General features: G+C 44.1%; 1 protein-coding gene across 1 annotated transcript in view; it reads left to right on the top strand.

The window, feature by feature from the left end:
- The first annotated feature begins 2,954 nt into the window (after positions 1-2,954).
- LOC126456025 (retinal guanylyl cyclase 2) overlaps positions 2,955-13,734 on the top strand; it is a 337,992-nt gene continuing 327,212 nt past the window's right edge. Inside the window, 2 exon segments of the mRNA XM_050091780.1 lie at positions 2,955-3,032; positions 7,384-7,464. Coding sequence (XP_049947737.1) covers positions 2,955-3,032; positions 7,384-7,464 — 159 coding nt within the window.

Raw genomic sequence — 13,734 nt, 5'->3', positions numbered from 1 at the left:
ATAAAGGTTAAAATCTCGTAGCGGCCATTCACCATCCAGAATCTATCAACCACAGGACCGAATGAAGCACTATATCATAGGTAGGCCTGCCTTCTTCAAGAGCTAACGTAAAAGTGTCCGCTATTGCTCCCTTGAGCTCGACACTCGAAAAGTTCCTGTCTCCACTTGATTCCCATAGTTTTCTCCATTAGCAGAAGGCCGTCCCCACCAAAAATACATCGTCCTTAAGATCTACAGACATGATCTGATTCAAATAGATCACTTCCTGGACTAAATTAATGTATTACAACAAAATTTCAATAATGAAATGTCATCAGCATTTGGTTACACTCAGATAATTTACAAAAATATAAGTAATATTTAGTTCATAAGTGTATAAGCTAGCATTCTTGTGCAAGTGTGCTCATGATAAATGATAACAGGTTGTCCTTAAATATTATAGACACAAATATTTATGCCTTCTTATCAGAAGCGTCTTTTGGTTCTCTTTTCAGTGGTGGTGTCCACTAACACATGCGCTGACCACTTTTAAATAGCATAGTTTTTTAATAGCTCTTGCAGTCAACATTTAATTTAAGTCCCATAGTGCTCAGCGCCATTTGAACCTCAACATTTAATTAAAGTTAAAACAGGCAAAACACTAAGCTGTTCGTTAAATAAATACACAAATATGACAAAATTTGAGTTATTCATGCTGTGTTTATTGGCTATGTAACTATGGAAGATGCGATGTTCTGACAAACGTTTGCATAATGAAAAGTTGTAAAAAACGTAATATACCAAAAAATAAAATAGACACAGATGTGTAGCTTTCAGCGATGATAGCTATACTGCAACGCTATCAATTGTTTATTCATTGTGAAATAATATCTTCTGTAATTTTAAAGAGATTGAAATATTGTTTTGTCGTTGGATGTGCCTCGTTTTTCTGACATCATAGATGTATTCAGATTTGTACTAATATTTGACCGTGAGTTATTGTCGAATCTGAGACAGCTGTAATGTAGTCATGTATGAGATTCTCTGACACTCAGCCATTTCTTGGAGCATCTCCTGCACAAAGGCCATTCGTATAACAGCTGTCCAAATTCCCAGCTTTGGGATTTTTCCCGATTTCCGGCGACGCTGCTGGTCTTTGTACCTGGTCATGCTGGTACCTTTCACCTAGCCGGAAGCCGGAACTGCCGCAGCGCATCCTGAGACCTGGGTCTCCTAGCGTTCAACCGTACAACAAATTCAACCTACCTCGTACCAGTACTGGGCGGCCGATTAGCTACCCTAAATACGCGTAACAAGTCTGAGAAGTCAGTTAAGAGATGTTGATATCCGATTTTTTTTTCCTTTATTGATTTTCGAATCCCCCCAAAGGGGGCGCGCTGGCAGTAGTTTAATACACCGCTCTTCAGCCTACAGAATTGTTAAGACATAAGAAGAAGATAACAAACAATAAAAGTAGGTGATAAAACGGTGACTTAAATTGTAAAACGGCGGAAAAATGTGGAAAGTTAAAACATAAAAAAAAGGGTAGGCGATGCTAATAATATAGACAGGAAGCAGACAGATAAAATAGTAGACAGACAATTAAAAAACGCGGCGAAAGTCTGGTTTCTGTCGCAAGAGATATAAAAATCACACCCAGCGACAGTATGAATTCCATTCACAACACTTTGGAAAAGAGGCACAACACTTAACACTCACAGGAAACACTGCACTAAAAAGTTGACATGAAGATGACACACCACAGCCAAGGGCAGATGGGGGTGAGGGGGGCTGGACAGATAATGGGAAAAAAGCGGCGAGGAGAGGAAAAACGAAGTGGGGGGGGGGGGGAGAACCTACAGAGGGAGAGGACTCAGAAGGGGGGGCAGGGCAGATGAGAGAGGGAGTGGGGAAAGGCAGAGGAGGAGAATGCAAAAGGACTCAGGGGAGAGAAGGGAGGCAGAGAGAGGATAGGCGGGGAAAAACAGGATAGAAGCAGGGGGAGAGGGAGCCTGGGAAAAGGACAGAGGAAGGGAAGGGGAGGTGAGGATCAGAGTTCATAGGAGGGATAAATGGAGGGAGAGAGGACATCATCCAGGAGGAGGAGTCGACGGAAGCCACCTTGGGAAAGGAGATGAAGGGTGTAGAGATGGAGGGTAGGGGGACACAAAGGTGAAGGTGTGGCAGAGGGTGGGGGTTGGAGAGCAGTGGAGCAACCAGGGGATGAGGGCGATCAAGGCGACGGGAGCCGTAGAGTACATGGATATGTTCTAGGAATAGGAGCAGATGGGGGAAAGGAATCAGGTCGTAGAGGATCCACGTGGGCGACAGGAGGCGTATACTGAAGGCGAGGTGGAAGACATGGTGCTCGAGAATCTGGTGGGACTTATAGAATTTGGAGGGCGCGAGGGGGGGGGGGGAGCGGATATCCAGGCGGGACTGGCATAACAGAGGATGGGAAAGATTAAGGATTTGTAGGTGTGGAGGATGGTAGAGGTGATATCCATTCCGGATTAGGAATTTATTAAGTTAACGAATTAATAAAGCAAACAAGAGTAAAGCAGCTAGCACTCCCCGATAGGTGAAGACTAACAAAACAAGTACTGACCTAGAAACTGCGATGAAAATGATATAGAGGAAGACAATGGAACAGACAGCTGAACTGAAACAGTAACAGGCGGGAGATCTACTGATGAGGTTAAGATAATGACGAAGAAGTCTACTGTGTAAATGGTCAACATTCAGAATGATTTTAGTTTTAACTTCTGCATAAGTAGAAAGATACATACCACAACAGCTGTCACGGCTATAATGTGTAGAACACCTCACTGGCTCTCTGTCAGAAGATGACGAGAAGTAAATTATTAAACGTTTCTTCAAAAGGGCACTGCCACTCTTCTTATACCCGGGGATTTTATCATATCAGAAATTACGATAGCCGAGACACGTTTGCATGACCTTAAATACTTCCCTTAATGGCAGTTAAAACCACAGTCTATCTGATTTTGTAACTTATTGGTTCATATAACTATACGATTCTTTGTATTTCTCTAGTAAATTTTAATACAAGAGATATCAGACACCAGTTATTCTTAATGTAATAACATGTCCAAGTTCATATTCCTCTGGTTCCGAATTTTTCTTATGAGACCTGCATTGTTTTATTAATTATTTTGAGCATGTTGCATTCCTAATTTAATATCATATTATCGTTTTTAATTGCAAAATTAGTCGAAATTACAAAATTTGCGTTATCGGGAAACATTGTTTGAATGTTCTATTTGGTCCACACTGTAATATTGTCTCATTAAGAAAGTGTTGTGATGTCTGCTTCCTCTAGAATATTCTGTACGGTTTAATTTGTGCGTAATATTTTCTGGTACTCGCGTTTCTTATATCAACTTTTTACAGATCACTTTAGCTCTGATCAGGTAGGCGATCCTTAACAGTGGTTTATTTGGTCTTATTTAATAAATTTATTGTATTGATTTCCAGTGTCGAGTGTAAACTAACATCGAAAATTGTAAATCGAATCTGAGTCGTTGTGGGTGTTTATCAGAGAAGAAATTCTTCCTCGAACGTCAGGTATCAGTACTGGAAGTTTCTGGCACTAAAGAAAGATAGTAGCGAAGAGAACTGATAAAACTACAACATGAAGCAGAGGTAAATCTAACCTGATTTCGCGTTATCATCTATCATCATGAAGGGATGCAGGTGGTTCGCAGCTGTCAGCGTATCTTTGATTACTATGACAGGTCCCATGCAAGCGTAGGAGAATGTCCCCCACAGCATAAACTGCTCCCACCAACCTGCACTGCATGTTTAGAGCCGCCGTTCACCTCGATGACGCATATGTGCAGACGACCATTGACCTAGTGTGACAAAAATGTGATTCACCTGATGAGCAGACACGATTCCATTGATCGACAGTCGAATCCCGATGGTCCCGTGCCCACTGCAATCGTAACTGACGATGTTGTTGTGTCAACATGTGAACATGTAAGGGCGGTCTGCTGCGGAGCTCCATCTTCAACAACGTACTATGAACGGTGTGCTCTGAAACACTTGTGCGTGCGCCAGCATTGTGCTCTTTCAGCAGAGATGCCACAGAACACCGTGTATCCTGCTTTGCAGAGCAGACAAGTCTCTGAACCCACGTTCTGTGAACAATCGTGGGCGTCCAACCATTTAGCGCTTAGTGGCATTTTCACTGTCCTTGTACCTCTTCCCGAAGATGCTCACGACAGTAGCACGTGAACATTTAACCAGCTTTGCCGTTTTCGGGTTATTCGTTCACAGGCTCTGCGTAATAACAATCTGTACTTTCAGTACAATGAAAAACCAGCCAAACTGTTAAATTTCGCCTTGTTATTTTATAATAAACGCAGCTCGTGGTCGTGCGGTAGCGTTCTCGCTTCCGGCACACGGGGTCCCGGGTTCGATTACCGCCGGGGTCAGGGATTTTCTCTGCCTCGTGATGACTGGGTGTTGCGTGTTCTTCATCATCATTTCATCATTATTGACTCGCAAGTCGCCGAAGTGGCGTCAACTAAAAAGGACTTGCAATACGGCGGCCGAACTTCCCCGCATGAGGCCTCCCGGCCAACACTGCCATACGATCATTTTTTCAATACTAATAACGTAAAATTTCCAACTTTCTCTGGTTTTTCGTCGTACTGAGTAACAGAAGTTACTGGCCTACAGTTATTCCATCATGCTCGCAATTCGTAATCTGTCCTTTGCCAAAGTCACTTATCTCAAGGGATTTCCCTATTTGCAATTCATACCTTCGCTAGGGTGATCCTCCGTCAGTGTCTGCTTCGCTTACATGCTTTTGTTACCACTTAACACGCCCGCACCGCCACCAGGCGGCAACCAACGTCGCGGTGTGCCGTGGTCGTAATGTTTTGGCTTATCAGTGTACGTCTGCGTCTGAATACTGATGTATCTGTACTTATGGCTGTAATACCCAGATCTGGTTCTTGTATAGTGATCTCATGTTGTGTCAACCGGGTATTCATAGACCTGCACAAAAATTCAATTCTTTCTTCGCAGCTTTTGAAACAATTTTTACAGGACATACAAAAGAACATTTTATTGCTAATTTAGATACATAATCATTAATACAGATTGAACTGGGATTGCCTCAAACGTGTAACCAACGGCGATTTATCATTTTTACTGTGTTAGCAGCAAAATTTTTATGGCATGCTACCTGTGCGTATCTTGCGAACATTTTCTTCCTGGTTACTTGTTTATGTAAAATTTTCTTTAAGTCGGGATCTGCCCTTTATTAAGCCTATGTAAGTTCGTACCAGGGTTCGACTTAAACTAATGTACACTATTGGACATTAAAATTGCTACACCCCGGAGATTACGTGCTACAGACGCGAAATTTAACCGACAGGAAGAAGATGCTGTGATATGCAAATGATTAGCTTTTCAGAGCATTCACGCAAGGTTGGCGCCGGTGGCGACACCTACAACGTGCTGACATGAGGAAAGTTTCCAACCGATTTCTCATACACAACAACAGTTGACCGGCGTTGCCAAACGTTGTTGTGATGCCTCGTGTAAGGAGGAGAAATGCGTACCATCACGTTTCCGACTTTGATAAAGGTCGGATTGTAGCCTATCGCGATTGCGGTTTATCCTATCGCAACAATGCCGCTCGCGTTGGTCGAGATCCAACGACTGTTAGCAGAATATGGAATCGGTGGGTTCAGGAGGGTAATACGGAACGCCGTGCTGGATTCCAACGGCCTCGTATCACTAGCTGTCGAGATGACAGGCATCTTATCCGCATGGCTGTAACGGATCGTGCAGCCACGTCTCGATCCCTGAGTCAACAGATGGGGACGTTTGCAAGACAACAACCATCTGCACGAACAGTTCGACGACGTTTGCAGCAGCATGGACTATCAGGTCGGAGACCATGGCTGCGGTTACCCTTGACGCTGCATCACAGACAGGAGCGCCTGCGATGGTGTACTCGACGACGAACCAGGGTGCACGAATGGCAAAACGTCATTTTTTCGGATGAATCCAAGTTCTGTTCACAGCATCATGATGGTCGCATCCGTGTTTGGCGACATCGCGGTGAACGCACATTGGAAGCGTGTATTCGTCGTCGCCATACTGGCGTATCACCCGGCGTGATGGTATGGGGTGTCATTGGTTACTCGTCTCAGTCACGTCTTGTTCACATTGACGGCACTTTGAACAGTGGACGTTACATTTCAGATGTGTTACGACCCGTGGCTCTACCCTTCATTCGATCCCTGTGAAACCCTACATTTTAGCAGGATAATGCACGACCGCACGTTGTAGATCCTGTGCGGGCCTTTCTGGATACAGAAAATGTTCGACTGCCCTGGCCAGCACATTCTCCAGATGTCTCACCAATTGAAAACGTCTGTTCAATGGTGGCCGAGCAACTGGCTTGTCACAATACGCCAGTCACTACTCTTGATGCACTGTGGTATCGTGTTGAAGCTGCATGGGCAGTTGTACCTGTACACGCCATCCAAGCTCTGTATGAGTCAATGCCCAGGCGTATCAAGGCCGTTATTACGGCCAGAGGTGGTTGTTCTGGGTACTAATTTCTCAGATCCTATGCACCCAAATTGCGGGGAAATGTATCACATGTCAGTTCTAGTATAATATATTTGTCTAATGAATACCCGTTTATCATCTGCATTTCTTCTTGGTGTAGCAATTGTAATGGCCAGCAGTGTATATTCTGCATCGTCAGAACGGAGTGTAATGTAACATTTCCTGTGTTGAGATGACTGTGTGCGCACGTTCTAAAAGCCAATAAATTTAAAAAGAAAACTTAATACCTTCTGTGTGTGTTTGGCCGGGTTATATTCTAACATCTGCATCTCTGTAACGAACAAAAATTGATCATGTTATATGGCAAGTTTTATTTTACTAGAACAAGAGTGCACTCATTTCTCAACCGCTACCTCGCGACACATTGGTGTGTCGCAATATTTTCAGCGTCGTATAATCTTCCGTAGATATAATATCTAGAAAGTAAAAAATTGTCACCAAATCCTTTCTTGGACTAGCCTAATTTGCGAGAAACTGCCTATCATTATACTTGAACATTCACATAATAATAATAAAAATGTATTGCATGTACTTTACGTGTTAGCTTTCTTGCATCTAGGAAAAAAATCAAACGTAGGGGTGTCGCGAAAATTTGAAAAACATTTTCGTTTACCGTAAAGGAAAAATGGTTGAGAAACACGGGTCTACACAACTATCTCCTAAAAAATTTCCTAGTCCTGATGAACGCTGCATACTCAGACAGCAGACCATTCTAACAGGGTAACTAAGTTTTATACGTGACTGCAAACTCGGACTGTGACTGCATATGGGTGTGTGTCTGTGTTTCAGGGGGACCTGGTGCAGCTGAAGGAGCTGCCCGTGCAGGGGACGTTTGAGCTAAAGAGCAAAGCCATGGACGTGCTCATGACGGTGAGTTGTGCCGCCTTTTACCCTCATACCCGTTATGTTCGCCTCAATACCAAAAATAAATGTCTCGTATTCTGAAATGAGTTACTAATGGTCAGAATTAGAAATACCAACACTATAAACATAGGCAAGGAAAAAAATAGACGTTGAGGTATGGACCATTTTACTTGTGTCAAGAACAAGCAGCATCAAATGGTACAGACTATCTTCTTGTTGAGATCCACTACTCATTTTTACTGATTTTATTTGCCTCTGTGCGTAGTTCTGTGGCTCCGACGCTGTTGTCAGACACAGTATCTACAACTGTTTCTCTCATCTGCCGTTTCGCACGTACAGTTTTGAAACTGTACTTGCACTAGACTGCTTAAATGTCTATGCGTACTGTAATTAGATTAATCTTGTCTTCGTGGTCACTACAGGAGTGATGCATAAGGTGGTGTAATATATTTCTAGGTTTGCGCTTAATACTGGTTACATACTAGCCTACATACCTCACAGCCATGGATGGTCAACCGCAATATCAGGGAGGGCATTGAAACAATGAGACAAAGTAACCATATGAAGAGAGAGGATGGCCTCATAGACTATCTGATGAAAAGTGTCCAGGCACCCTCACTGTGTGATCAAAAGTATCCGGACACCTGGCTGAAAATGACTTACAAGTTCGTGGCACCCTCCATCGGTAATGCTGGAATTCAATATGGTGTTGGCCCACCCTTAGCCTTGATGACAGCTTCCACTCTCGCAGGCATACGTTCAACCAGGTGCTGGAAGGTGTCTTGCGGAATAGCAGCCCATTCTTCACTGAGTGCTGCTCAGAGGAGAGGTATCAATGTCGGTCGGTGAGGTCTGGCCCGAAGTCGGCGTTCCAAAACATCCCAAAGGTGTTCTGTAGGATGACCTTCACCGGGTATTCGCCATACCCACACCCTGCCATCGGATCGACACATTGTTTACCGTGATTCCTCACTCCACACAACGTCTTTCCACTGTTCAATCGTCCAATGTTTACTCTCGTTACACCAAGCGAGGAGTCGTCTGGCATTTACTGGCGTGATGTGTGGCTTATGAGCAGCTGTGCGACAATGAAATCCAAGTTTTCTCACCTCTTCCGTAATTGTCATAGTACTTGCAGTGGATCCTGATGCAGTTTGGAATTCCTGTGTGATGGTCTGGATAGATGTCTGCCTATTACACATTACGACTCTCTTAAACAGTCGGCGGTCTCTGTCAGTCAACAGACGAGGTCGGCCGGTACGCTTTTGTGCTGTATGGGTCCCTTCACGTTTCCACTTCACTATCACATCGGAAACAGTGAACCTAGGGATGTTTAGGAGTGTGGAAATCTGACGTATAGACGTATGACACAAGTGACATCCAATCACCTGACGACTTTCGAAATCCGTGTCTTTCGCGGAGCGCCCCATTCTGCTCTCTCACGGTGTCTGACTACTGCGGTTGCTGATGTGGAGTACCTGGCAGTAGGTGGCTGCACAATGCACCTAATATGAAAAACGTATGTTTTTGGGGATGTCCGGATACTTTTGATCACATAGTGTATTAGTAGCACATAGTGCATGTCCACCCTTCGCCTTTATAACGATTTGAACACTGCTGGGGACATTTTTAGTGAGTTGTCCAAATATCTGTGGTGGATGACAGTCCATCCTTCCTTAAGAGCCGGGATGAGAGAAGGTAGTGATTTGGGCGCTGGGGTCTGGAGTGAAGTCTACATTCTAGTTTATCGCAAATGCGTTTAACTGTGTTGAAGTCGGGTGTCTTCGCAAGTCAGTGCATTTCAGGAATGTTATTCTCCACAGACCATTGCCTCACAGATGCTACTTTATGATAGGGTGCATTGTCATCCCCATCCAAACACTCGTCGTATCCGATCAGTACACAATGCTGTCCAATGTGTTCGTATTCTTTCACATTTAGCTTCTGCTTAAGGGCATTAAGAAGCCCACAATCCTAACCACGAAAAACATCCTCATAGTATAACATCAAATCCCCCATACTTCGTGTTGCCACTTCACGTGATGGCAGATAATGTTCTCCAGGCGTTCGCCGAACCCAATCCCTCCCATTGGCTTGCCACACGGCAAAGTGTGATTCGCCACTCCAAATCACTCTTTTCCAGTCACCCTCTGTGCAGTGGTGCTGCCCTTCACGCTACCTCAACCGTCGTTTAGCATTGAATACAGAAATGTGTGGCGTATGAGGAGCTGCTCCACCATTGTAGCCCCATTCTTTTTGACTCCATAAGCTTCGCCAGTGTGCTAACTCGAATGCTAGTGGCACTTTTAATATCACGAGTGAATACTTCCGCTGGTTTCATGCAATTTCTTACAGACCTCCTGCATTATCGACGGTTCCTGTCCATCAGTACATGTCGGCCTTGTCTTGGTTCAGTAGTTGTTCTTCCTTCGCATTTCCATTTGACAGTCATAACACCAACAGTCGACGTGGGCAGCTTTAGAAGGTTTGAAATGACCCTGGTGTATTTGTTACTTTCGCGACATCCAGTGTCTGGTACACATTCGATGTCACTGAGCTCTCCTGAGTGGTCCATTATCCTGCTACTCATTCTCACACTGTTCCCCGCTTCGTTTTATAATGGGGCTCCGCCTCCCATGACATTCAGTCGTCAATTCCACATCATATAGGGGTACCCGTATACTTTTCATTAGTACCTTCGTGACCTCCAGCTAGCTGTGAAACCCAAAAAACCACACAAACAACATGAGACTCTGTCAGTTTTGGATTGCCTCTGGGTCCACCATCACAGCAAGGCCATACTTGCAAATGGCTGCCTATCCTGTGAGGCATAGGTCTATCTTTGCTACAATATCTGAGAAATTTAAAACATAAATCTGAATTTCACTGACAGTTCATTACACATCATTAAATTTAGTGATCTCCTAGGTTAACTGACATGTTTCTAATAAACGCATACACACACACACACACACACACACACACACACACACACACACATACAAACATACAAATGCAAACATTACCTGAGAGGAACTGTCCCTGTGCAACCCATGTCCTACATGACGAAAAGAATGGTCCATGCCCCATTCGCCGATAACAGCCAATCATGGCTCATACAGATTGGAGCAATAGACAGTAATAGACCCTCACTCCTATCACAGTAAGCCACGCTAGTAAACGTTCGCACTCCTCCCACTATAGCAAACCACTCATATCCACAGCATTTTTTAAAATTGTGATATAACGTCATTTCTAGTAAAGGAGTTATGACGCAATGTAAGTGGACCTTCGACACAGTTCACCAGTAAAGCCAGAAGATTGCCAAAGCAGCTGCGTCCGAAACGTAGGTTTAATTCAGTGACACTTATTTTAACACGTTTTTGTTAGGTCACTTTCTTCCATGCGTATCTTTTTGGCAAAGATTTTGCGGTTGATTTGAAACTAACTTCCTGATGAACTAGGATTTCAGATTTTAAAACATAGATCAGAAGTAAATGCCAATGCAATATTAACTTTCTTTCTTGTCGTTCCGTTCGGTATAGGCGATGTTCCGGTGAAAAAGATGGAGATGTCTGACACCTTGGCTGCTCTGCAGGACCAGTGTGTTGTCCTGGTAAAACTGGAATACGTTTCAGGCAGTAAGCAAGCAGTCGGACAGGACAGGACTGAGGGAGGGGAGAAGAGAAGATTGACAGAGAGGGGAGAAGAAGGAGATGTGTGCAATAAACGTGACATTTGCGCACATAGATGAAGCTACGGCTAGAAAGCATATATACATATATGCAGGGTGTTTCAGAAGTGATGGTCAATATTCAGGGATATGAAAGGATGATCATTAGAACCAAAAAGTCAACTAAACATGGTCACTGTAACCCACCCCTTAAGAGCTATGGGCAATTCTTGATCTTATATTGTGAAACTGATCTCTCCAATTGCAAGCTCCATGCTTTCCATGTTTTGGAATGTGGTAGTAGGGACCAAAACAAGAAAGAAACGTCCAGTGAACATGTGCTGTAAACTGTTTACCTTAAGAGCTACGAGCACTTGTTTATCTTCGCTAGTTCGAAACACAACTCTTCTAATGAACGAGTGCTCATAATTTTTAAGGTATGCATTTTAGAGCACATGTTTACTGGACGCTTGTTTTTTGTTTTAGTCCATACTACCACTTCCCAAAATATGGAAAGCAAAGAACTTGCAGTAGAAGAGATTTGTTTCACCATATCGAAAATAAAGAATTGCTCATAGCCCTTAAGGTAAACGTTTTAGACTCCATGTTTCCTTGACTTTTTTGTTTCGAATGATCATTCCTGTCACACCCCTGAGTATTGACCATCACATTTGAAACACCCTGTGTATATGGTGAAGAAAAATTCGCGAACTCTGGCGTCGCAACGCGATTCCTCACATACTGGCAATACAGAAATGCCTGTCACAAAATTTGGTCCTGCGCGTATTTCAGGCAGAAAATGGACGTTAAAGACCGGTAATCTGGGAACACTGTAATCACACGTACGGTAAGTACCTCTGTCAGCAGACTGAGGAGTGTTGTGCAGTTGGTGCAGTGAATAGTGTTTTGGGTTAGCATACAGAAGGTCGAGGGTTCGATTCTGAGTCTTGGATTATTTGTTTTTATTTGCTAAAAACAGTCTACGTGGTACAGTATCTGACGTCTTAATCGCCATACAGCGATTACGATGGGTCTTTTACAGAACATGCTCAATTGCGTGCTACGAACACAGAAATGGAAGTACATTTATTGTCAGCGTTTAAAGAAGCCTTTTACACGTCGTGGACGCGAATTGTTTCGTGCCACTGCAACTAATAGATTCCAAACATGTTTTCCGTGCACCCTCTCCCAATGGTCCCATCTAAATTATTTGCAAAGCTCGCTACTAGCACTAGTGCTGACGTAAGCCCTAACAGTTTGTAGTGCATCTGAACGTGGCAAGAATAATAGTTGGTATTGATCGATGGGACCATTGGGGGAGGATACACAGAAAACAAATTTGGAATCTAGTAGATGCAACGATGAGAAATAATTCGCGTTCACGACGTGCAAAAGGTTTCTTTAAGAGTTGACTAATGGAAACGATTGTATTTCCAATATCCGTGTTCGTAATACGTAACTGCAAATGTTTTGTAGAAGACCCACTGTAATCGCTGTATAACAGTTAAGACGCCAGATGCCGTACCACGCATACTACTTTTAACAAATACAAACTAGTAATCCATAACCCAGAATCGAACCCTCGACCTCCTGCGTGCCAACCCAAAATACTATACACTGCACCAAGAGCACAACACTCCTCAGTCTGCTGACAGAGGTACTTACCGTACGTGTGATTACAGTGTTCCCAGATTACCAGTCTTTAACGTCCATTTTCTGCCTCTGTCTCCTGACAGAGGTAGTTACCGTACATTTGATTGAAGTTTTGCCAGATTGACAATCTTTAAAGTCCATTTACTGCCAGAAATATGCGATGCACTGGTTCAGACCACACGGCTTTTACGTGTAAAGTTGTCATTTGGTCTACCCGATCTCACGTGTATGGGCAAAGGGCGCCTGTGGCAACAATAGATGTGTGGTAGAATTAACTCGTAAGCGTCCTCGGCGATGACGTGTCAAACGCTGCAGGAGTAATCCTGCTAACACAAGTACTGTGGGTGGAGAGGCGGGAGGGGGGGGGGGAGGGAGGGAGCCACGTTGGTGTCTGGCCTTTGGCTGCCAGTGCTACCCCGATGGAGTTGGCCTCATAATGGTAGTGCCATTTCGCTGGATGGGCGTTTGTGGGAGGTCGTTATCCGTGAATGTGACGCATGCGACCTTAAATCTAGGGGCGGGGGAGAGGGTGCTCTTTGGCCTTAATCCCCCCTGCCCTCGCGCTAGGGTTGGTAATGACGTGTCGGATCTGATCTTGGGTCCGGGTGGGCAATGGCCTGTAGCTAGTATCCGACCCAGTCCTCTCGGTACTTCTGTGAGGGGTGCCGCTGCAGGACGTGGTAAAGACGCCTTACGCCGGCGCGTGTTGATGGATCCCCTCCTCCAGGGAAATCTGGAGAGGATTTGGAGGGTGTAGCAGGGTATAAGGGCAGGAATTTGTATATGCTATATCTTAATATGTACAGACATCAGTATGCTTGTTGTTTTTTCTCTGTGTCGAGCAGTCTTCCCACAAACACGTCACATAATTTACTACCTGATGTTTTTTGCGTGGTACTAACTACACCATCAAGTAAACTACGTCCTTCAGTATAGGCTAACTATTTTGC

The sequence above is a fragment of the Schistocerca serialis genome, chromosome 2 (genome assembly GCF_023864345.2).
Source record: "Schistocerca serialis cubense isolate TAMUIC-IGC-003099 chromosome 2, iqSchSeri2.2, whole genome shotgun sequence".
Lineage (NCBI taxonomy): Eukaryota > Metazoa > Arthropoda > Insecta > Orthoptera > Acrididae > Schistocerca > Schistocerca serialis.
Note: the sequence above shows the minus strand (reverse complement) of the source record. Positions and strands in the feature narration are given on the sequence as shown.